Below are 24339 nucleotides of genomic sequence, written 5' to 3' on the forward strand. Positions count from 1 at the left end.
CAGCGACTTTCTGGTGACTTTGGAGCTTCAAGGCATCCTGAACTTCATCTGAAGGAGTACAGGAAGTAGAACTTTAATCCTCTGTCTTCAGTTCAGCCACTTTAGAAGATTTTCCTGCATAAATGGAGAACTTAGGGTGAATCCATCTCCAAACTCTGAAATTATATTCACTTTAATAAGATAATAAAGCAGACAGAAGAGGTCGTGACCTTTCATCCATCACGCCGGACTGAACGTGAAAAATGGATGTGCCATGCTAATACCACTTAGCATTCGTCAACAACTCATCGGTGGAAGTGAAAGTTGCGTAACACAAATAATCATCCTGCCGCAGCGCGGTGCGCTAGCTAGTAAAACTTAAAAAGGAACTTTAGTAATGGAGGAACTGGAGCAATTCGATGAATTCTGATCCAAAGCCCTACAGGCGGTTCTGGAACCATCCTGAGACTTTTCTTTAGACGGGCCTCTTCAGCCTGCTTCCTGCTGTCAGACAGGTGCTTTCTGGAAATTATGATGCCGTTTGGAAACATCCTCCTTTTCAGGTGATGATTGTTCAGTAACTGGAATCAAACACATTTTTGCTAAACGCCGTCCTGATGGATTCTCTGAGGTCGTATCCATGGAAACCTGCAACATGTCGCCTGCTTGGCAGCGTTGATGAGGAGGAGGGCGTCTTCATCACACGGAGTTTAACTGATGATGGAACCAAACAGAGACGAGGACGTCGTCTCCAGGGACTCTCAGCTTCATTACGGCGGCGCGTCGTCGTGGGACTCTAATGGTTCATTTAGGCAGCTGGAGGCGGCGGAGGCCTGGTGCAGGTACAGATCAGGTGTTGTCCATCCGCAGCAGGCGGCCGCATTCACTCCTCACCTCTGGGGAGAAGTTTATTAATGTCCCACTTCCACTGATGAATGGACCAATGGGAGGGCTGGATCCCCACTCGTCTGTCGTCATTCATCAGCGCCGCCATCGGGACGGCGGACGGAGAGACTCAGACTCATGGACGTGTTTTTGTTTTAGTGGAAACAGGAAGTTCATTCCTTCTGTTCCTTGTCTGACTCTCTACTTGAACTTTCTCTGGAGAAACACGTGAACGTCTGCATTTGAAAGAAAGAAAAACACTTGACTTTGGTGGGAAACCCGTAAATATTTATAATTTCTTAGATAAATCTGAACTCTTTACCGCCTGACTTTAAAAAGGGAATGTAGGAGATTCAATGTTCTGGTTAATTTAACCTCTAAAGGACCTAAGCGTCGCGTTTTACTGATAACTTCTCATGTTCTCAGTGAATTTAATCTGGAGTTCCTCAGGGAGCCATTTTAGGTCCCCTTCCTAACAAACCTGCAGATGTTTCCTGATGTTGACCTTCAGAGGAATGTTGATGACAAAGTTGACATGTTGCTGGAAAACCTGACGTATCAGAAAAGCTCTGAAAAGTCTCAGCCACTAGGGTTGAGCAATATCTCGATATTTTGAGGTAATGTTGTGAAAATGGTAAAAATAACTATTATTTCTATCATCATGACTCCACAAACAAACGCAGCTCTAGAAAGACATTCTTACTTCTAATATGCTCCTTTATCACTGATATGAAACGCTTATAGCATGATAAGTTTCTCTACCTATTGGGAAGTGGCCTAGTCAAAGGTTAGAATCACCATGACAAGCTGAAAGCTGCCATCTGCTGGGATGTATGAGAGCATATCAGGACTGTTGTAGATAGAAAAAAAGGCAAATCTCCTAGAAAAAGTGGAGATTTCTAAGTTTAACAAGTTAAAATATTTTTAGAAAAATTTTTAATTTTTTTCTTTGAAAATCTTTTAAAATTTCTGAGTTTTAAAAGTTGCAAATTTGCTAGAAAATTTTTAATTTATTCACCAATTACTGTTTACAAAATAAACATTATAGACAAAAATAAAAACCTAACAAACATAAGAGAATAAATATGAACAACAAAATAAAATAAGCTAAAGAAACTTTCAAAAGTTGAATATTTTTGACTTTTGAAACTCAAACATTTCTGAGATTTTTTAAAATCAAGTTTGCAGCATTCCAAACTCGTTTATATTTAGTAAAAACTTCCTGTTTGCCGTTGTGGTTCTGCTCTCAGCGCCAGTAAACCTGTTGTGATCCGGTCTCTGGGAACGCCGGTGCTCCGGTTTGCTGTCTGATCTCCGGAGTGCGGCTGGAAGCTTCATCTGGAAGCTGTTCTTTGTCTCAGAGGAAACGATCTGGACTTCATCAGCGCCGGACGTCTGCGGCCTTTTAAGGCGCCGCGCCGCCGCCGCGCCGTGTTTACAGACAAACGCAGAGCAGCGTCCATCAACCCACCGTCAACAGGAGAGAGGTAGTCGGCCAGCGGGGCCCCGGGCCCCGGCAGCAGCAGCTCGCCGTAGGGGCTGCGGTGGTTGGCCATCAGGTGGTAGTACTCCGCCGCGCCGGCCCCCGGGGGAGGAGGAGGAGGAGGAGGAGGAAGGCCGAACAGGCCGCGCTCCTTCAGATGCTCATGAGCCACTGAGAAACAAGACAGGGAGGGGCAGCGTCACAGACAGGCAGAGAGCCTGGAAACACCTGGAAAAGCTTTTAACAGTCATTAATAACCTGGAGCAGCCTGGAAAAAAGCCTGGAATAACCTGGAAAATTCATTTTTATGTGTATTAAAGAATATAAGTTGTAAAAGTACAGAAAACTTAAACAGAAGTGATTAATTTTTAAATGTAAAAATCTAAAAGCACTCAGGCGTTTTAGCGCTAGCACAGGAGCTAACAGTCCTCAGCCAATCAGCTCCCGTCGCTCCAACTCCTTCACTTTCTGACTGGTTACCAGTAAGCTGAACTGGTGAACCTGCGTGAGCTCGTACTGGTCTGACTGGTCTGACTCACGGTCTGCTGGGCTGAGGCCTCTGGCGGCTGAGATCATGGACAGGGTGGGGCTGCCGTGCACCTGGCGCAGGTAGTGCTCCATGTGGGGCGACACGTACGGGTGAGGCGGGCTGAACGGCGACTCGCTGGTCGCCATGGCGCCGGGCGACAGGCGGATCAGGGAGATGTCAGAGATGACGGGGCTGCCGGTCAGACCTGCAGGGCTGGAAACAGAACCAGTCAGACTGAAAAAACACAGAAACTGAGAAAAATAAACCAATGGATCAATGGTTTGAATATCAATACAGATATCAATATCTGATCAGTTCATTTCTTCACAGAACTGCAGAGATCTGACTGCTCTGCTCCTTTCATTAAAAAATAAAACAGTTTTTGTGATTATAATGAGAAAACGTTGTAAATATTTGTGTGGGCGGATCCAGACCCGCCGGCCTGATTTCATGAACAAATTGTCTTTGAGTTGAACGAATGTCTGCCGTCTTTCATCAGCAGCAGATTAAAAATGAACGTCCTGAATCATGCAGGACGGCGCCTGGCGGATGAGGCAACGTTTCCTCCGCCCAGCAGGTGGAGGTCCACCAACCAAACCATCCCGAAGCAGCCCTCCGTCTGCAGGCGGGAATCACTGATGCGCTCGCCGTGTGACGGCCTGAAGCCTCTCAATCCAGGAAACCACTTCGTTTTGCTCATGGTTACTGCATGATGGGATTGAAACCTCAAACTGACAGTGAGTCTGTCTGAGTTTATAGGATGAACCTCAATCTGGAACGTTTTGAGGCAAAAGGTGGAAAAATTCTCTTAATCTGTTTTTACTAACAGATGTAGTAAAAATCATCTTCATCACCAACCAGAATGAAAACCTTCTTTACCATATTTGGCCACAGGCGAAGAAATGTCCTGAAAAACCAGACACTTTGATTCAACACGTTTCCAGGAAACTAGACGCTCTGCCTCAGTCTGCAACAGAATGAACCGATCTGATATCAATAACCAGAATGATCCGATCTGATATCAATATCTGTATCCGGTACCAGTGACGATGTTCCCGCCCCGTAGGCACGGATCTGTTCAGTCTAACTCTACACTTTGTGCTGTGATGCTAACCCTCAGGTTTCGGTATCAGAAGTGAACAAAGCGGGTCGGTTCATCTAAAACAAAAAAACAGCAAAACATGTTCTGTACTTTTATCTTTTCCTGGTTCTGGTGACCCATGGAAACCCGGATTGTTTTGTGTGAATCAACTCATGACGTGACGCCGGAGTCTGTAAAACATTTTAATCCTCATGATTGAGGTTTAAATGAGCTCAGTGAGGCGCGGCGCTGCCGGTGCCACCGGGTCCCACCGGGTCCAGACGACCCCACAGCAGCCGCTAACGGGAGTCTGGATTTCCTTCAGCACAGGCTGGAGAGGCTGGTTCTGGTCCTGGTTCTGTAGCTGGTTCTGTTCCTGGTTCTAGTCCTGGTTCTGTTTCTGTTCCTGGTTCTGTAGCTGGTTCTGGACCTGGTTCTGTAGCTGGTTCTGTTCGTGGTTCTGTTTCTGTTCGTGGTTCTGTAGCTGGTTCTGTTCCTGGTTCTGTTTCTGTTCCTGGTTCTGTAGCTGGGTCTGTTCCTGGTTCTGTTTCTGGTTCTGTAGCTGGTTCTGGACCTAGTTCTGTAGCTGGTTCTGTTCCTGGTTCTGGTCCTGGTTCTGTTTCTGGTTCTGTAGCTGGTTCTGTTCCTGGTTCTGTTTCTGGTTCTGTAGGTGGTTCTGGTCCCGGTCCTGGTTCTGTTTCTGTTCCTGGTTCTGTAGCTGGTTCTGTTCCTGGTTCTGGTCCTGGTTCTGTAGCTGGTTCTGGACCTGTTTCTGTTCCTGGTTCTGTAGCTGGTTCTGGACCTGGTTCTGTAGCTGGTTCTGTTCCTGGTTCTGTAGGTGGTTCTGGTCCTGGTTCTGTTTCTGTTCCTGGTTCTGTAGCTGGTTCTGTTCCTGGTTCTGTTTTTGTTCCTGGTTTTGTAGGTGGTTCTGGTCGTTTCTGTTTCTGGTTCTGTAGGTGGTTCTGGTCCTGGTCCTGGTTCTGTTTCTGTTCCTGGTTCTGTAGCTGGTTCTGGACCTGGTTCTGTAGCTGGTTCTGTTCCTGGTTCTGTTTTTGTTCCTGGTTCTGTAGGTGGTTCTGGTCGTGGTTCTGTTTCTGTTCCTGGTTCTGGTCCTGGTTCTGTAGCTGGTTCTGGACCTGGTTTTGTTTCTGGACCTGGTTTTGTTTCTGTTCCTGGTTCTGTTCCTGGTCTTGTAGCTGGTTCTGTTCCTGGTTCTGTTCTGCAGTCTCCATGTTAAATAAAACCGTCCCTGGTGGTACCGGCCCGGCTCACTCTGAGTATTTCTGTTTGTTGACACTGGAGATGAATTGCGGGGCGACACCGCCTCCCGTCTCGGCCCGTCTCTGGTGCCGGTCGGGCAGAGCTCTGATTTAGATGAATGTCGCGTCCAGGATGCAGCCGACTGAACTCCCAGCGCAGGTCTGCAGTTCTGACCCAGATACCGACAAACAAACCCGACTCAGCCTGGTTCAGTGGAACCAGAAACTTTTTCTCTGCTCTGGATTTATGACGAGGAGCTTCATCCTGTCACAATTAAAACCTGAACGCTGCAGTGTGTGACTAGAGGTTTCTATTGAAACTGTCACCAAGCCTAACCTTACCCTAACCCTAACCCCTGACCCTTACCCCATCAAAAACAACCAATCAGAGGCAGGAGGAGGGGCTTAGTGCTGTCAATCATCCTCAGGTGAATGACTCATGTCTGTCCAGTTTTCACTTCACTACGTTGTTTCTTATTTTTAAGAGTGAGTACATGCAGTAACTAACACACAGGCTACATGTCCGTGTTAGCTAGCAGATAAAAGCTACATTAGCTAAGCTAACTTTCCTAGTTTGGCAGTAAATATTACTGATACAGATCGTAGTATTACACAGAGAACTGACATTTATTAATAGTTGTAATGTTCTTTTAAAAACGAGGCGAGCGCTAGCTCTAAGCTTGTGGCTTGTTTATTGTCGTCATAGCAACTGTCTACCAAGATGGCTGCCAGTTGCAAAGTTCCTCAAAGTGTGACATGACATGAGAACTTTGTATGGAAAACTCTATCAGCTAACTATTGATACTGATGAGGTGTCTATCTGGATGCAGGTATTGATTGACTGATTGATTGATTGATTGATTGATCGATTGATTGATCGATCAGGCCGGTTCCCTCCAGGTTTCTCTGCTTCCTGTCACAGAAACAAAGTGGCGCCCCCTGGCTGCGCGTTCTGACAGGCCTGACAGAACCAGCAGCCTCTCATTACAGTATATGCAAACAGTGACAAAGCGGACGGCGCCGGGGTGTCATGTTAGACAATCAGGGAGCGGACCTCTGACACGCCGCCGCCAGCCCATAATAAAGCGCCGCGCCCGGCGACAAATGACACCGCACTTAATTTGCTGTGCAATGTTGCTGTAATTAGGTGAATTTGGCACCGGCAGGGGGAGCGACAGCCAGATCAAGGTCTTGATGAATTAGGGGTCCACTGTCAAGATCAAATCACATTAATCAAGGTGGCCAAGTCCGCAGACAGCCCCCCGCCCTCCTCTTCCTCAGCCGGCGTGATGAATGGCCCTGCTGCCGCCAGGCGCGAAGTATGCATCACCATCAAATCTGTGAATTTAAATGTAAGAGCTCCACTCGCTGCCGTCTATTGACTTTTTTGTCTTGGCTCCAGTTTTTCTCCGGTGATAAAGTAAGAGCTGAGAGTGTGCCGCTGCGCAGAGCCGTTAACGTTGGCTCGTAAACCCAGAGCCAAGGGAAGCTGCTGAGAGAATCACTGGATGTGTCGCCTGCAACATGCAGCCTGAGCCGTGACCTCTGACCTCTGGGAGTTTAATTATGGCGTTAGCCTGCGGCTGCCAGAGCCTGCGCCGCGCAGATTAGCTCCAAACGAGCGATTAATGAACATGACGAGGCGGCGGCGGCGCGTCGAGTCTGACCATCGCTGCAGCTATGAGAGTTTAGTTTGACCTCTGACCTCTGAACCAGCTGCACTGCAGAAACACAACATCCTAAAACTAACTTATAGGGAACTTTCCAACAAAAGTAGCAGCTAGTTTAGAGTCAATAATTATTTAATATTGATGATAAATTACTATTTGCTCTGGCAGATTATTACTAAACATTTATTAGTGAAATAATCTGCAGGGGAATTACTAATTTATCATGAATATTAAGGAATTATTGACTCTGATAAAGCTGCTGTTTCTCACTGAAAAGTTCCTTATAAATTAGTTTTGTCTTATTTTAAGTGTTAAAATATTTGCTCTAGAAACTTGAGCAGAAATCCTTGGTACCTTTTGTGGTTTGGTTGTTTATCCATCCATCCATCCATTTTCTGTTCACCCTTGTCCCTAATGGGGTCGGGAGGGTTGCTGGTGCCCATCTCCAGCTACATTCCGGGCGGGAGGCGGGGTACACCCTGGACAGGTCGCCAGTCTGTCGCAGGGCTGGTTGTTTATTAAAGTGTCTTTTTACTGATTTGACCAAAACAACCAGGAACAGAATAAATCTGTGAAGGTGTAAATCCTTTTCCAGCCATCAGTTCAGAAGAGGAGCAGCGACTCGTTTGTTGTCCGGAAAACTTCCTGCGGCTCCGTGATCACCAAACCAGAAGCGATTTCTTAAACTGAGTGTCAGATTTGGATCCTTGCAGCTAAACTCCTCAAAGCGCCGCGGCGTTTGAGCGGCTCTGGTATCACAAACCGGAGGAATCCAGAACCGGCATTGCTTATTCACTTTGGAAGTCAGCGTGTGTCGTCAGCTTTTGATAGTGGAGTTGGCAAACGCTCAGCTCCAATCAGCGTCTTCACAGAGCAAAAACAAGCTGGGTGCTGCAGAGAGGAGCGGCGGTTTACCTGTGCATGGCGTGCAGCGCGTGCGGCTCGTAGTGGTACCGGCCCTCATGATGGCGGATGTTGATGGGGATCGGCGTGTGGAAGGTGGGGAAGAGGTGCTGCGGCGCTGGAAGGACAAACGGGAGAAACAGAGCCGAGAACTGAGAGACTTGAAACAAGAAATTTCAAAGCAAAAGGCCTACAATAAAGCAACATGAATTTCAGAGCAAGCTGAGCACTTTCGTGTAAAATATTGGCACTATCACACGAGAGAAGTGGGATAAATAAATAATCAAAGTCGTGCTAAGAAATCCTACATCTTGGACATAAAAGATCTCCAACCAGGCTTTTGACAAAGACCTGCAGCTAGCAGAGCTTTGAACTAGACAGGATGATGGAGCGTGTGAAGCCAGACTCAAACCGGCCCTGACAGCTCTGGGAAAAGCTTTCTTCTGCCGCTCTCTCCAAACAGACTGAAAACACACACAGCCCTCCGCACTGACTGCATGTTTACACACCGAGCGACAAACACTCTGCTGCTCCCATCAGACGTCTTCACTTCCCCCCGCAGGCCTGAACGGTCAGCATGATCAGCAGGATTTCATCTGGACTCTACAAGACCCTCAGAGTCAAACCCAAAGACCAGGCCTGGTTGCTAAGCAAAGCCTCAAAACTTCCTGTCTGTACGACGAGAACAGGACTGGAATCAGGAGGGTTAAAGTCAACCAGACAGCAGCAGCAGCATCTCCAGTACAAATGAGGACAAAAACACTAACAACACATTAAACATTTGAGTCATTAAAATCACAGATCTAAACAGTTACAGTAGATATATATTCATCGTCTATCAGCCAATCAGGCCTGCTGCAATTAATCAATTATTTTAGATATTTAAAATATCTTCCAGTTCCAGTGTTAAACTTTAATTTAGGGGCGTGCCATGGTGGCGTAGCGGTTAGCGTGACCCGTATTTGGAGGCCTTGAGTCCTCGACGCGGCCGTCGCGGGTTCGGCTCCCGGACCCGACGATGTTTGCCGCATGTCTTCCCCCCTCTCCTTCCCCGTTTCCTGTCAGCCTGCTGTCATATAAGGGGCACTAGAGCCACAAAATACCCCTGGAGGGGTAAAAAAAACAAAAAAACTTTCATTTGAATTTAAAATTTATGGATCTACGAGAATGTCCTTATATGGGCGTTGGAGCAACAAGCCCCGCCCACTTGGGAAACTGCAGTCGGCCATTTTACAGTAGAGTTCTGGATTCAACGTGTTGGAATGAAACAGAACTTTTTATGAACTGAGAGACTATCAGTTCATGTAAACCACAAACATCCACTTCCTGTCGTGTTCTTTGTCGTTTCCGTCAGTAGTAACACATCAGGTGACTGAAGAGAAAAATGTGTTTCTGCTCCGTTATGTTCATGATGGTGGAACAAACCACTTCCCACTGGAACCAGTCCCCCACCTGAACCTGGAAGCTGCTCAGACCTGCACCTGTCTGGTCACCATGCTGCCACTACCTACCATGCCTCCAGATCAAAACAAACTTTGTGTGATCTGAGGTTTTAGTTTCAGACGTATCAAAGAAGCATGAAGCTCTGGGTGTCATTAAAGGTGCATTCCTGTTTCTAACTCGGCGGGTTTTACGAGCGTTGTGTGAATCGTTTTTATTTTTCCTCTGGGATCTGGGAAGATTTTCCTGAACATCAGAACTAATTAGCCTCTCTGCCGTCTTTCTTTTACCGTCACATAAACGCAGCGTTCGGGGCTCTAATGGACTTTATGGAGTCGTGTTTCTCGTTAACATTTTTCTCAGGTTTTTAATCTGGAAGCCATCCAGGGTGGCGTCCCGGTCCAGTTAATCAGAACCTGCTGCGTCTCATCTCGGAGGAGAACCATCTGATTCCTGGTCTGGATTAAAATTCCTCCGGTGTCTCTCACATTCTCTCCTGCGGGAATCTGTCAGGGTGACCTGAGGGGTCAGGGCCACGGATCATTATCCGGCGAGGGGCCCGGGCCCACGGGGGCCCCCTGGGTCACCGCGGGGCCCCAGACCGGAGTGAGTCAGCATTCCAGGGCCTGACAGGCTGACGGAGAGCAGGAATCCCTCGCTGTGCTTCCGTTCGGCCTGCGGGGACTGACTGCACGTCGTCATGACGACCCGGCGGCGTCTCACGTCTGGGCCACGCGGCGCTCGATGGAGGACAGGAGTCCTGGTGGCGTCGCTAACCGCGTTTACATGAATCACAGAAACACAAACTGAAATTATTTAAACTAATTCACTGAATGGAAAAAGGACCATTTTAAAAGTTTTGGGTAAAAGGTTTTTGTGCTGCGATCAGGTGGATTCTCTATAAACTCGTTGCATGTTACTGTTTACATGAGGAACGCTCAACGCTGGAGGCTAAAACACGATTCCTTTCCTTCTGCTGCGGTAAAACAACCTGTTAAATGATGCAGAGCGCCGCAGCGAAGGGAAAATAACAGAAAAACCGTTAGAATAACTCTAAACCCTCTGTGTCGGCTACGCTACACACACTTGTTACCATAGCAACTCACAACAATGTCAAGATTTAACACCAAAAAAACTCCCAAACATTTCCCACACAGAGCAGAACATTCATTTTGTTACAGGCTTCACGTTTATTTTGTGATTATTAATAAGTGATCCCTGTGGTAGCTTAGCCTCCGCTACTATTAGCTAGGCTAGGCTAACACAGCCTTGAGGAATCCAGATGGAAAATATCAGACCTTCATCATTTTCTTTGTTTGGTTTCGTAGTTTTTTTAATAGGTTTTCTACTAAATTCCCATCAGAGAACCGGTCCTGGTTCAGTTGGATCCAAATGAACTGGTTCCTCTCCAGATTAAATGTTTAACTCTCCTGGATGAGGAAACAGCAGCAGCTGGCAGCTCTGCTGCGTCTCGGCCTCGACCTGTAAAACACACAACCTGCTCCTACTGAGGTCAAAGGTCAGGCTTTACTTCAGCCCCAGGAGTTCTAGGTGCATTTCTGATGACTGGTCAATGTTCTGACCCGGTCTGATCGGGTCAGAGTTCAGGGAAGCTCTGCTGGACGAGTCCTGTGACACTTCTTTGGACCATAGTCACGTTAGCAGTAGCTTGTTAGCTTTGATAATAAACCTCATTGGTTGGAAAGCTGAGGATGACCAGACAGCAACATCCAACCAGTCCATGAGAAACGAACCAGGAGTTATCCAGTCCATCTCTGGTTGGAGTGGAAACACGTCGAGTTCTCATAAAATCCTGCAGAGAACTTCAAGAAACCAGAAAGAAACCAAATGTTTGCACCAACGATGAACTGGTCCAGTTTGGCTGAAGGATGAAAACGTTCCAAGGATTCTGATTCCCAGAGAGATTCTGAGGCTTGGTTCCTCCAGAACGTCCTCAGTAACCACCCGGCCGGCCGGCTGGCCTCGCCGCGCTTGCAGCAGCAGCAGCTAAAGGCCCATTGAAAGCAAAGGGAAGCTTGACTTAATGCTCCAGTCATGGCAGTCGGGGCGAAGAGGGTTGAGGGTCAAAGAGGAGCTCATTGTGCTAAATACGCTCTGAGAACAAGAGAGGAAATAAACACCAGAAGATTCCTTTAGCTCATCCAAAGGCTGTTTGTTTTTTAATTAAGGGGCTGGAAGCTGCAGAACAAACCAACAGTTTGATTCGTTTAGTCCAGAAATGAACGTTCAGCTGCTGAAACTGGATCAGGATCTGAATCCATCACAAAAGGCCCCTGAGCTGCACTTTGGACCCTCACATATTAACCTGTGATGTAGAAACTATAGAAATATTCTAGAACGTGTAACAGCATTTATTTTGTCTTCTTCAGTATAAATATGTTTTCTCATGCCAGCTTGGTGCTCTTGGGGGCCCCCTGCTGGTGGAGGAAAAGTTTCTCCAGGTTTTTCTCATTCTGCTAGTTAAGATGGAAAGTTGAAGTTTTCTGTTGGAGCTCAGAGCTTCAGACTGAAACAAACGAGCTGCAGAGGAGCAGCCGGCTCCGTCCCAGCTGGTCCGGTCCGGTCCGGTTCGGCTTCCTGCTGCCTTATTCCATCATCCAGACAGCTGCATTGTTCTGGCGCCGGGCAAGGAACAAAAGGCGAGCGCTCCGGAGAGTTGGCTCACCTGAGCGCGGCGCAGCGCGGCGTTGCCCCGCCCCCTCAGTGATCTGATGGTCGCCAGCAGCAGGAAGTTCTCCCTGTGAGCCTGTACTGGTGGGACTGGTTCCAGTTTACAGGACTGGAGTTCATCCTGGGAGGTCAGGGCTTTGATCTGGGTCCAAATCTGTCAGCCATTTTGTCCCATCATTTCTTGGGGCAGTTCTGCCCTTCCAGTTGACCGCTGACTGTAACGGCGTGTTCTCACCGCTGATCCGTTCTGTCTGACTCGGACTGGGAGGCCGGAGTCCAGAGATGTTGGCTGGAGAACCTGGCTGTGGCCCTGAACTCTCAAAGTGGCTCCCAGCCAGAAACTGAGAGGCTCCGGGGCTCAGCGGGGCTCCGGGGCCTCCAGCTGGGCCCCTGACAGGTGGATCTGATCCCGCTATGCTCCATGAACACATTCATCACGTTTTTAATAAAATCATTCCAGACTCTTCAGTCTGATCAGCACTGAGCTGTTACAGGGTCTCTGTCACTTTAAATCCAGATCAGCTGCTGGCCACGCCCACAACTCAGCATTTACACAGAATGTCTGCAAACAGATTAAACAACCAAACGTCTCAGAGAAGCAAAAGTAGAGCCTGCTGCACAACCAACCAGAATGCAACAAGCTGTTTCTGGATGGAAAGTCAACAAGACGCATTTCTTTTCCAGCAGCCATTGTACAGCTGGAGTTCTGCTTGGGTTGCTAGGTAACGGGGAGAGTATTCCCATTAATTACTGTTTATGTCAGTATTTATTTATTTAGTTTTAATTGACTGTATTTGGAGGAACAGAAACATGTAAAAAGTGATTTTCATGTAACGTGTCTCTTTAATGCGTCTCCTCTTCCATCCAGCTGGTGGCGCTGCGTGTGGTTCAGACGGTTTCTTCAGGTTTTGTCCTGATCAGGTGTTAGCGTAGCGTAGCTCCTTAGCAGACCGGAGGTTCCCAGACTGATGGTGTCGGGTTAATCCAGCTGATTTATGGTCCGTCTGCTAATCGCCCTGCTTAACTCCAGGTTTGTCCAGATTAAGTGATTTCCTTAAAGCTGAGCTTTATTATCCTCCCTGTGATGAAGGAGAGAGGAGCTGAGCGATAATTAACATGCGGTGAATTAAAGCGCCGCTCCTGGGGCTCCCGGCTAACATCCATATCACCCGCCGGCGCCCCCACCAGGAGGGCTACTGGGACGGCAGGCGGGAAGCAGAGACCCAGTTTCCTCCCAGAACGGAGCCGAGAATAGATCAGGAGACGACTGTTACTGCGTCTGAACGAGGAGGACGAGACCTCCGCACGGCTGGACACACACACACACACACACACACACCCACGCACACACACACACACACAGCTCAGGAAAACACACCAACTGGTTTAAATCAGCTCCAAACTAAACAGCAGGATTTATTCTTTTCATTCAAATGAGAATCTGACAAAAATCTGTCATTTTCTTCAACGACAGAAAGAAACAATTTAGCTCATTTCTGAACATATTAATATATTTTAATGACTTTCAAAATAAATGACGTTTAAAATAAACCAGAAATCAATTAAAAACTAATTCTGTTTAATCCATATATATTTTTCATTTATTGGTTAAAAGTGGGTTTTTATCATATCGTTTCTCGTGATACATTTCTCAGTATCAATATTGATGATTATTGATTAGTTTTTATTTTAATTTTAAGTCTGTTTGATCTCATAGTTTTGAGTATTTTATGACTGTAATATTTGTAATATGACTGTAAATGTGATTCTTGTTCTGTCAGGCTGAGTGGAATAAATCGAATGCTGCCCCCTGCAGGTGGGAGTTAAAATTTGCAGCAAACTCACAATTATGCATTTGTGTGAAACAATGTGAGGATTTCTGGATTTATGGTAAATTTCCATGACCCTTCAGATACAGACCTGTAACTGAGGTTCTGTAAGGAGGCTGTGCTGGCTGCAGCGCCGCTCTGATGGGGAAACGCTCCCTTCAGCGTTTATGAGGAGAATATTCCTCCCTGAGCCTTGGACGGCGTCCGGCTGCAGAGTTTAGCAGCTGCTGCGGCGCTGCTCAGACCGGAGCTCTTAAAACCCAGAATGTGACAACCTGGAGCTTTGTTGGGTTTATTACGGCAGACAAACTGCAGACTGTGTTTATCGTCACGCCTCAGCTTTGATTTCCACTGTAGGCCAGCTAATTAGCTGTTATTGCTAATCTCCAGCTGCTTTCTGCAATACTTACAAGGCAATTAGCGTGCCTCTTCTAATTTCACTGTAACTTTGTAGGGAGGCTCTCAGGCAGCAGCTGTGCAGAGCGTCACCAGGCTGCAGCTTCAGCCAACAGAAGGGACCGACGGGCCCTGAAGGCATCACCAAAGCCTGGAATCTGAACCAAAACTCGTTACGAAGGAATCAGCCGTCCGCCAACCTTTACCTCACACAGCAGGACGTAGAAACCCAAACTACGGCTGGTTCCCCCCATCCTGCTCAGCTAGCGAAGAAAAGCCTTTGAGTACATTTAGATCTATAAATGTAGAAAATATGATGAACGTTTTAAACAGAACACGTGAATCCATGATGGATCAGTTCTCACCCGTTCAGAGACATACCAGTTTGATCTGCTGGCATTCAGACTGCTATGCTAGCTCCTGGAGACTAGCTTAGCTTATGAATGTAACGTAGAGACGGGGAATAAATGACGCTTCACATTTTGATTCTTCTCTTTTACATCTGGATTGTTTGTTTGGAATCATTTTAGTGCCAAAATTCAGATTATCAGGCACCTAGCAGAGGCTACGTCATTAACACAGGAAGCTATGTTATTAGCACAGGAAGCTACGTCATTAACACAGGAAGCTACGTCATTAACACAGGAAGCTATGTTATTAGCACAGGAAGCTACATCATTAACACAGGAAGCTACGTCATTAACACAGGAAGCTATGTCATTAGCACAGGAAGCTATGTCATTAGCACAGGAAGCTATGTTATTAGCACAGGAAGCTACATCATTAACACAGGAAGCTACGTCATTAGCACAGGAAGCAACGTCATTAATACAGGAAGCTACGTCATTAGCACAGGAAGCTACGTCATTAGCACAGGAAGCAACGTTCATCCAGATTAATGACAGGCACCGCTAACCGAGAGTACCAGCTAGCGTTAGCTGTGAAGAGGCCAGAACCCAACGCTGGTCACACATTGGATTACCTTCTTCCTCTGCTGGTTAGCATTAGCATTGGAGAGGCTAGCTGCTAGTTAACATTGTATATGCTAGCATTAGCATTACATATGCTATAGTTAGCATTGTTTGGCTAGTAACTAGCATACCTAAGTTGGTCGCCCTCTTTATTAGATGTTTTCTGTACCAAATGAAAGGTTGATATTTATCTTGCTCTTCTTTAAAACCTACGACTCCCAGACTCTACAGACATGGATTAGATTATTCTACACTAAGATCAGAATATTTAAACCCAGTTTGAGTTTGTAAACTGGAGCAGATTGTCAGACGGACAGAAACACCACAGCGTTTTATCGCCTCTAACAAACTGGTAATGATAAAGTTACTGGTTATGCCAGCAGTGGGTGATATGGGTTTAAATTAAATGACAGGATTTTGTAGTATTGTTGTGATAGTAGATAATAGACGTGTTACTGACTGAATATTGTTCTAGAAAATCATTCCTATTTGACATGAGATTCTTCTCCATATATTTAACAAAAAGTGATTTACGTCACTAAGCTGCAAACAGTAACTGCATTTAATCGTATATTTTAATTCACTGATATTTACTGATTCTCTCCTAAAAGAAAGAGTGTAGAAACTTTACAAAAATAACATTTCATCAGATATTTTTCACCCTGTTCAGCTTGTGGTTGCGGTGAGTTTAGTTGTGAGCGGCGCAGCGTTTACCCAGCAGCTCCTCTGTTTGCTCAGCGGGTCACAAGTTAAACCAACACACACTGCGACACTCGCCTCTGTTTTCCCTCACACTCCGCCGTTTAACCTCCTGATGGACGCCGTCGCCCCTAGCAACGCCCCGGCGCTCCGGTTCACCTGTGAATGTGGGCGCTTTAATCTGGACCCGGGTTCAGTCCAGTCAGTCCCACAACTGTCTGCAGGAAAAACACTGAGGAGGAGGAGGAGGAGGAAGAGTTGTGGCCTAATCCTGAGAATCATGTTTTTATCGCTCTCCAGCTCGGGGCCGTAAATCTCCAGGAATGTTGTTTTTGGATGGAGTTCAGGCAAACTTTAATGTTGTTAAGAGACAACGGAGCAACGCTCTGCTGCTGCAACCAGCAACAGGAACCAGCAACAACAACCAGCAACAGCAACCAGCAACAGGAACCAGCAACAACAACCAGCAACAAGGGTTAAACTGCACTTTACTGGGACTAGTTATTGCTTATTATTAGTAAAATATTGTTTAGTTTTTATTAGTTAGTCTGTTTTTCATTGCAGAATTCACAAAGTATTGTGATAATATTTGTTGATTTCAACAGAAATATTTATTCAGTTATACGTCCATAAACAGAAAAACAATTATATCTATAATTTCATAAACGCTGTAGTTCCAGTTAGTTCCAGTTTCCATATTAATCCATATTAATTACTGTTTTTTTGTGATTCGCTGAAAGAAAATGTTTGAGTTTCTGTTATTTTGTTTTAACTATAATAAGCTGAATCTGCTTCCAATCTTCATCCTGAAGCCTCTGCGTTCGGTTCTGGACTGGTTTCCAGTTCAGGTTTCATGTTTGTTTGTTGATTCATGTGAAATATGTAGGCCGTGTTTGTGCCGCTGCTCTAATGACTCAGGCCTGAAAACGGCTAACAAGCAGCAGAAACGTCTGATCCAGAAATAGAGCAGCCTTCTGGTTTCACTTAGAGCCTCTGATGTGGAGCGCAGCGTCAGATGAACCAGGATGAGGCCATCTTGGAAAGTCATCAAGCTAAATGTTTACAAAGCGCTGCAGAGAGCCCATTATCCGCCGTGATTGGCTCCCATATGGCCGGCTGCAGGGGCCCATAACGGGGCCGCCTCGGAGAGCGCAGGGGTACCTGACCAGGACCAGGTTCCCCCAGGGGGCGCTACAATGTCATTATGGGTCCAAACTGGATTCTGAGTTTTCTAACAACAGCAAACACAAAAACCAACCGAAGATCTGAACTGAGAATGAAAACAGCAAAGTTTCTCCCCAACCTGCTGAGATACCAAACACCTGGACCGGACCGCAAACGGACCTGGGCAGAGGTCACTGTTACCGGCACGGATCCAGAACGGATCTGGAGTTCATATAGACACGTTGCATGTTATTGTTTACATCCAGATGTTTTGTGCTCAAAACGCTGGAGGGCAAAAAGGCGATTCTGTCCTTTAGCATCCAGAACCACAAAACCAAACCTGGAGATGCAGCTGTTCTTCACTTACGGCAGTTTACCAAAGAAAACAGGAAAATGACACAGAAAAACACTGAAGAATATTTAAAAACCAAACTTATTCTTCTGTTTTCTCGCTTTCTGTCTCGGCTGCATTATAAACACAGTGGTTGGTAGATCTGCTGATTTAAACTCCTGCTCTGCTGATGAGTTGGTCAGTCGCCTTTTTTACTTTTTTTGTTAACTGAACCTAAACTCACCTTATTCCACAGCACACCTACATGTTAGGTTGTCAAAGTCAAGCTAGCATAGCTGACCTACAGTACATCCGTAATTAAAACTTTTCCTGACTGGTTATCTGGTTGTCTTAGTGTTGACAATTAGCAGCAAAGAACTGCATCGCTTTTTCTTTTAAATATCAGGTGGAAATTCAAGATTTAGCATGTTATGCTGCTAACTTAACAGCTAAAACTAATGCTAGTCATCGTTAGCGAGCAGCTTTTTGTCCTGCTGCAGGAAGCTGTGGGTGGGATGTTGTGACGTCACACTGAAACGTGTCTGTAGATCGGATCTGAAACAGTTCAAACTGCTCGTTACCCAGCAGGTTGTTGCTAGGTAACCAAAGAGCAAGAGAGAGGTGTGAAGCTAGCTTAGCTAGCTTTGAGAGGTTGAACGGCTAAAGCCTCTCCTCTACTTACGTTTCCCTGAATGCACTTCTGCTCTGGGGTTAAGTGAATATTCTATATATTTCAGGTTCTATCTGATGTATTATGTACTGATATTGATCACTTATCTATTGTGATACATATTGTTATTGATTTATTGTGATAATTTCAGCATTTAAAAGTTTTTTCTCTCAGTTATTTGTGCTGTTTTTATCCCAGCTCCCATGAATCTGTTTTTATCTGAATGAACCCAAATGGTTTGTTTTCTGACTGGAGCAAAGCTAAAGCCTGATGCGTTTTGGTTGTATTGTGTGTGTGTGTGTGTGTGTGTGTGTGTGTGTGTGTGTGCGTGTGTGTGTGTGTGTTTCTGTGTCTGCCCCTGCGAGGCCTCCTGGGCAGGGCCTCATTTAGAGGCAGGAGCAGAGAAAGGAGCCGCCGCCTCCTCTTCTTCCTCATCCTCTCCTTCTCAGGAAGATTAGTGGCCGTCCTTTTGGAGCGGGGCGGTGGACGGCCGGCCGTTAGCGGCTGCATTTTTCTCTGCCAGCGGGCCCTGACCCCCACGGCGCCCTCCTGCAGCTCACAGAGAGGCCCTTCGCGCCCGGCCGCCATCAATTACTCACCGTCCACCTGGTGATAAAGAAATCTGTCCTTATCGCTGATCTACCGATGGAGCCTAAAATACCATTTACTCAGTTGCCTGCTCATCCATCTCCTGCACTGGGAGCCTCACAGCCAGCCCACTGGTCCCAGTACGACTCCCAGTTTAAAGCTCATCAGGTTATCAGGTTTAGACCAAAACCTCTTATTGATTAGCAGCTCATTTATTAATACTCATAATAAATTTACCAAACCTTTGAATGTAGAAAACTTTCTTTTTACACTGCAAAAAAACTAAATCCTACCAAGTATTTCTAGAACAAATATCTGAGTATCAGGGCTGGACAATAAATCAATAACAATACATATCAGAACAGAGAAATGATCAATATCAATAGATGATCCATCTGATAGAAAATCCAGCATTCAATAAATAAAATATTCACTGAACTGAATGCAGAGGAAAGATCACGGCTAGCTAAGCTAGGCTAGTGGACTCACCTCACTACCTAGCAACAACTCCCTCGCTCCTTGGTTACCTAGCAACAGCTTGCTGAGTAACAGGCGCAGCAGCAATTTAACGTTTGTCGCCTTTCGTCAAAATAAAGTTTAAAAATAAAACTGGATAAAACAGAAAGATGTGACTCCTATTTGGAAATATTTATGATATTTAAAACAAAACTGATCAATAATTATAGATAGGGACTGATATAAAACATTTATATTGTGATACAATTTTCATCCTTATAGTCCAACCATAAATAAAACGCTTTAAATACAACAGAACTGGTTTACAAGAAACCTTTTAGCAAATATATGAGCTGATCTGTCAGTAATTCCTTAAGCCCTTAAAACGTATAAATAATGTTAATATTACTGCATTATTTGCTGACAACATTGAGCTGTATCTGGCTGTAAAGTTACTTGTTAGTCAGTTTTGCCTTTTTGAAGTGAACCAAGTTATTTGCATTAGAAAGTCGAGCAGAAATTCTTGGAGAGGTTTTGTGTTTTTGCAGCGCAGCAGCTTAAAGCATCTCCTTTCTTTGATATATATGGGAATGCTACGCCTGTTTAGGTCTCAACCCCCCACTTATTGTGTCCTGGGACGGCCCAGGAGGTGCTAAGTACTTTCGGTCCTCCCCTGCGAACCAGCCAGACTCAGCAGAAAGGCCTGGGAGGCAGAACGGGAGGAACTGTGGGTCGGGGAGCCGCGCGCTCATCAATCTCCCTCTCCAACGACAAACTCACTCTCAGCAAGATGTATGTCAGGAGCCACAGAAGCCAGTTAATCAAATCATTAGCTGCAGCCTCCTCTGGCCTAGTTTACAGAGAAACACAGCGAGACCAAACACAGACACTTCCTGTAAAACATCCAACACCAAAGCAGCTGCATCGCAACCAAAACAAGAGTCTGATCAAAACCAAACACAATCATTTCAAAGGTTTAAATCTCGTCAAATCAATGTTAAAATCATGAATTTATTATCGGTATTTAAGTTCTGACAGTAAATGGAGTTTCATCTACAGAAATACTTCATGAATTTCACAGAAGAGCTGAAACTGCTAAAGTTAACGAGCTAACCTCGTTTTCTTTTGTCTTTGAATTAATATCTGAAATACTCAATAATTATTGAATAATCTTTGTGTATGGATTCATATCTAATTTATATCAACATTCATTTTAAAGTACAATATAAACATTTTCTGGCCTTCATTTTTTACTGGTTTGACTGGTTATTATCCTGGTTTATTATTGACACATTAATAAACGCTGCTGAATGAACGCAGAATAACAAAATATATCTCAAATTAAAATCATTTTAATTTAAACATAACATTTCAGTGAAAACGGGACGGCCAAAACCTGACAGAGCTAGCTAGCTAACTAGTTAGCATTAATATTCTGTCTCTTTTTAAAATTTATTTTAATAAATATTAGAAATCCAGAATATTTTATAAATAAACCTTGCACTGAGATTTATATTTAATTATTAAAATTGTGACCATTTATTTTAAATTGTAGCATTTTAAAAAGTAGAATCAAGCTAACCTTTATTTCTGCTTTTATCTTCCTTTAATATCAAAACCTCCCAAACAAACCAGCAACGTAAATTTAAGTATTAAAATGATCAAAATTTATTTTAAATAAAAACATAAAGGTTGTAAGAAAAAGTGTAGAAACTGAAAGCTAACTAGCTTAGCATTCAGTTTTTAATCTGTTTATTAAATAAATAAACATCCAAATATTTTCCACTCCAACTTTTATCTGAAACCTTTTTGTAAACAATATATAATTATTGTTTATCATAATAAACAGCATAAAATTGCTGAGTCAGTGTTAAATGTTTGATAATCTGCTTTATTTAGCAAAATATGAAAATATTTTTCATACTAACAGGTGAAATCTGCAGGTTTGACATTAATACAATAAATCAGTGGAGGGATGAAGGCTAGCTTAGCTTTAAGCTAACTGGAACTGAAACCGTCTCTTTAAGGTTTATTAACTTATTGGAGATTAATGAAGTGTATTGATTGATTTAAATTGTGTCACATTAAATAATACAGTAGATGTTTAATAAATCTCAGGTTTATTGACGTTTCTTTCCGTCCTCTGTCAGAAAGTTTCTGTCTGAGGCGGCGCTGCTGTTTCCTGTGTGAACACAGAGGTTATTTTAAAAAGGCAATAACTCTAAATTTAACTAATCCCAAATAAATCAGATCTGAACCAAACCTCTGAACGCCTATGAATAAAAGCTCCGTCCCTTCATTTCTGCGCCCTGACACATCCATCAATAAGCTGCGCTGGATTCGGTGTCATTTTGCTGCTTTCCCCACTAATGTTTGGTTCTGGGTTCTGGGTTCTGGGTTATTGCCAACGCGCCGCGGATCCTGCAGGTCCGGGCTCGGCGTTCACACAGATGCGAGCTGTCAGAGGAAATTCAGCCTCTCATTTGAATCGATTAGCGGAGCCGCGGCGGGTCAGGGCGGAGAGAGGACTTCAGCTGCTGCTGATTTCCTGCTGAACGCCGCCGACCCGGAACCGGCGTCCGGAACCGGCGTCCAGAACCGGCGTCCAGACCCGGCCTGACTCCGGGTTGGCCCGGGTCTGGAGGAAGACATCATCAGGCCGGCCGACAGGAACACCTGAGGCCCTAATTGACTCGGAGAGCCCAGCCATGTTTAAAGCAGTCCCGCTTGAGCTTCATTACATGCAGAGCCCATTTCCATAGGCCTCTGGGACCGGCACCGGCACCGGGCTGCAGGATAAATGACCGCTCCATGATAAATGGTTCTATTAGCGATCCAGATTGTTAAACTGTGATACAACAGACCGGAGCCCATTCATCCCTCCTGCTCAGGCTGCTGTAAATAGCTGCTTTTTATGTGTAAATAACATATTAAAACTCCGCATTAGCCATGTCCTCTGATAGAGACCAAACTGTTGTAAATAAATAAAGGCGGACGGGAATATAAAACAGGCGGCTGGTATACGGCTGCTGTCGGCTCAGAGGTGGCAGCAGCCCGCAGGAAGCTGCAGTATATCAGCCGCTGCCTCCAGGTTCAAGGACCCCGCTCTCTCTGCATGCATGTGGACTTATCAGCAGCTGGCAACTGGAATAATAATGCATATTACTGAGATAAGTAATTGCGTTGTCTCATGGCGGTGGCAGACGCTCGTAGTTTAAGCGCTGGTATCTGATTGGCTGGGACAGCCACGCTGCTTGTTTATTTAAGATGGAAACACGAGGCGCTGATAGGAGGAAGACTTATGGAGAGACTCTTTATTTAGCTGTTAGAAGATTAAAAACCTGCTGCTGATATTGAAATATAAATATACAGAGAAGTTTGGGTCATACGCAGAGAGAGGATGAAATAATGAGGAGAGAAACCTGGAAACGCTTTAACAAACAGTGATGGTAGAGTTTGGTAGAGATGTAATAATAATTATTATTATAATAGTTTTTCTGGTAGGTTTTAATTCACTTTCTGCTTTGTTATGTATTACAAACATGCACAAAACTTTGTCAATGATCTGCTAATGTCGAAAAAACACAATTTCTCAATTCTGTATTTCTATTAAATAATAATAATTGTACATTTTATAACCCACCTCATCCTAGTGGCAAAACGTTTTATTTTATTTTATTTGTCGTGTTTTAATGAAGCAAATTAATACATTCAGTGGAGCCACTTCTATTAATCTGCTAATGGTGAAGCTAATGTTTTGCTAAGTGCATTTTCTAACTTTGAGAAACGTTTAACTCTGTCAAGATAAAGTTAGCGCTTTAGCATTAGCTTTAACTAAATACCATGTTGGTGTAGCGTTTCAGTGTCTCTAACTTTGAAAACGGTTAGCATTAATAATGTAGTTGAAGTTAGCGATTTAGCATTTTCTTCCACTAATTGCTGGTTTTGTGTTTTTGTATTTTTGCTAACTTTGAAAGCGCTCAGTTCTGTCAACGTAGCTGAAGGTAGCTTCCATTTGAGATATTGCTAGTGTAGCATTTTTGCTAACTTAAAAAACATTTAACTCTGTCAAAATAGTTGAAGTGAATGTTTAGCATTAGCTTCAACTAAAGACATTGTTGGCTTAGCATTTTGCTAACTTAACAGTGTCACGGTAGTTGAAGTTAGTGCTTTAGCTAAGCACTATGCTAGTGTAGCGTGTTAGCATTAGCCGAACTAATGTCTATGATTAGATCTTCAGAGTTACTGCAGCTAACTTTGTTAGCATCATTAAAACAGTTGATTGCTCTGGACATTCAGGCTTGTTTTTCCTCTTAAACACCAGAGATTTGGAACCAGAACCAGGAGAAAACATCCAGTCCTGGTAATGACCCGGTTCCTCCTGATATCTTCCGTCTGAACATGAAAGCATCGCTTAGAGTTGCTCTAGTTTGGTTTCCCTCTGCGGTGGATCAGTTCTGGCTCAGACTACCAGCCTCTGCAGCGTCGGTGTAAAATCTGCCTAAAACACAGTAAAGTTCCTCCTTTGTCCTGTGAATATAACATGCAGATCAGCTCAGAACATGCGGAACCAGAACCCAACCAGACGGCTGCTCTGACCGCCCAGGCGCTGAGGGATTATCACCCGGCGAGGGAGCGAGGCGGGCTTTGTTCAAATATTGAAGAGGAGAGAAGTGGAGCAACAGCAGCAGCTCCAAATGTAAAGAAGTGTCCTACATTGATATTCTCATATGAACAATTAATGTTGGTCTTCTTCATCATGGCAGGCCACCAGGTTCTGGTTCCGCTGAGCCTCCGGCTCTATTTACATTTCAAAAGTGTCCTGTCGCTCTGCATCCGGCTCAGCGCTCCGGCCGCCGCCGCCTTTTCTGTCTCCACTGATTCGTCCGCTGTGATACGGCGGAGGTGAGGCCGACGTCCTTTAACCTCGTTAAGCTCAGCTTTCATCACGAAGCCGCTGACGTCTCTGGAACCAGCGTCCTCACCGCGGCTGGTTCCGGCGGGTTCCTGGGAACCAGGCCGCAGCAGAACTACCCAGCCCAACCCAAACATCTTCCTGCTCTCCTGGACCGACACCAACTCCGATTAACACCTTAAAAATGTTCCTGAAAACAGGAGGGAACACGAGGGAACAGGAGGGAACGGGGGAACCGGAGGAAACAGGAGGAAACATGGGGGAAACAGGAGGGAACTGGAGGAAACAGGAGGAAACAGGAGGGAACAGGATTAAACAGGAGGGAAGAGGAGGAAACATGGGGGAACAGGGGGAAACAGGAGGGAACAGGAGGAAACACGAGGGAACAGGAGGGAAGAGG

General features: G+C 45.1%; 1 protein-coding gene and 1 long non-coding RNA gene across 3 annotated transcripts in view; one reads left to right on the top strand and one right to left on the bottom strand.

Moving 5' to 3' along the window:
* LOC114140508 (zinc finger protein GLI2-like) overlaps positions 1-24339 on the bottom strand; it is a 49684-nt gene that overhangs the window by 14730 nt on the left and 10615 nt on the right. For both annotated transcript variants that reach the window (XM_028010463.1, XM_028010462.1), the window contains exons 3-5: positions 7802-7907; positions 2887-3089; positions 2336-2518 (exon numbers count right to left, since the gene is read on the bottom strand). In XM_028010463.1, the coding sequence (XP_027866264.1) occupies positions 2336-2518; positions 2887-3089; positions 7802-7907 (492 nt within the window). The remainder of the gene's footprint in view (positions 1-2335; positions 2519-2886; positions 3090-7801; positions 7908-24339) is intronic.
* LOC114140697 (uncharacterized) overlaps positions 1-24339 on the top strand; it is a 38404-nt gene that overhangs the window by 1334 nt on the left and 12731 nt on the right. The window lies entirely within an intron of this gene.

The sequence above is a fragment of the Xiphophorus couchianus genome, chromosome 24 (genome assembly GCF_001444195.1).
Source record: "Xiphophorus couchianus chromosome 24, X_couchianus-1.0, whole genome shotgun sequence".
Taxonomy (NCBI): domain Eukaryota; kingdom Metazoa; phylum Chordata; class Actinopteri; order Cyprinodontiformes; family Poeciliidae; genus Xiphophorus; species Xiphophorus couchianus.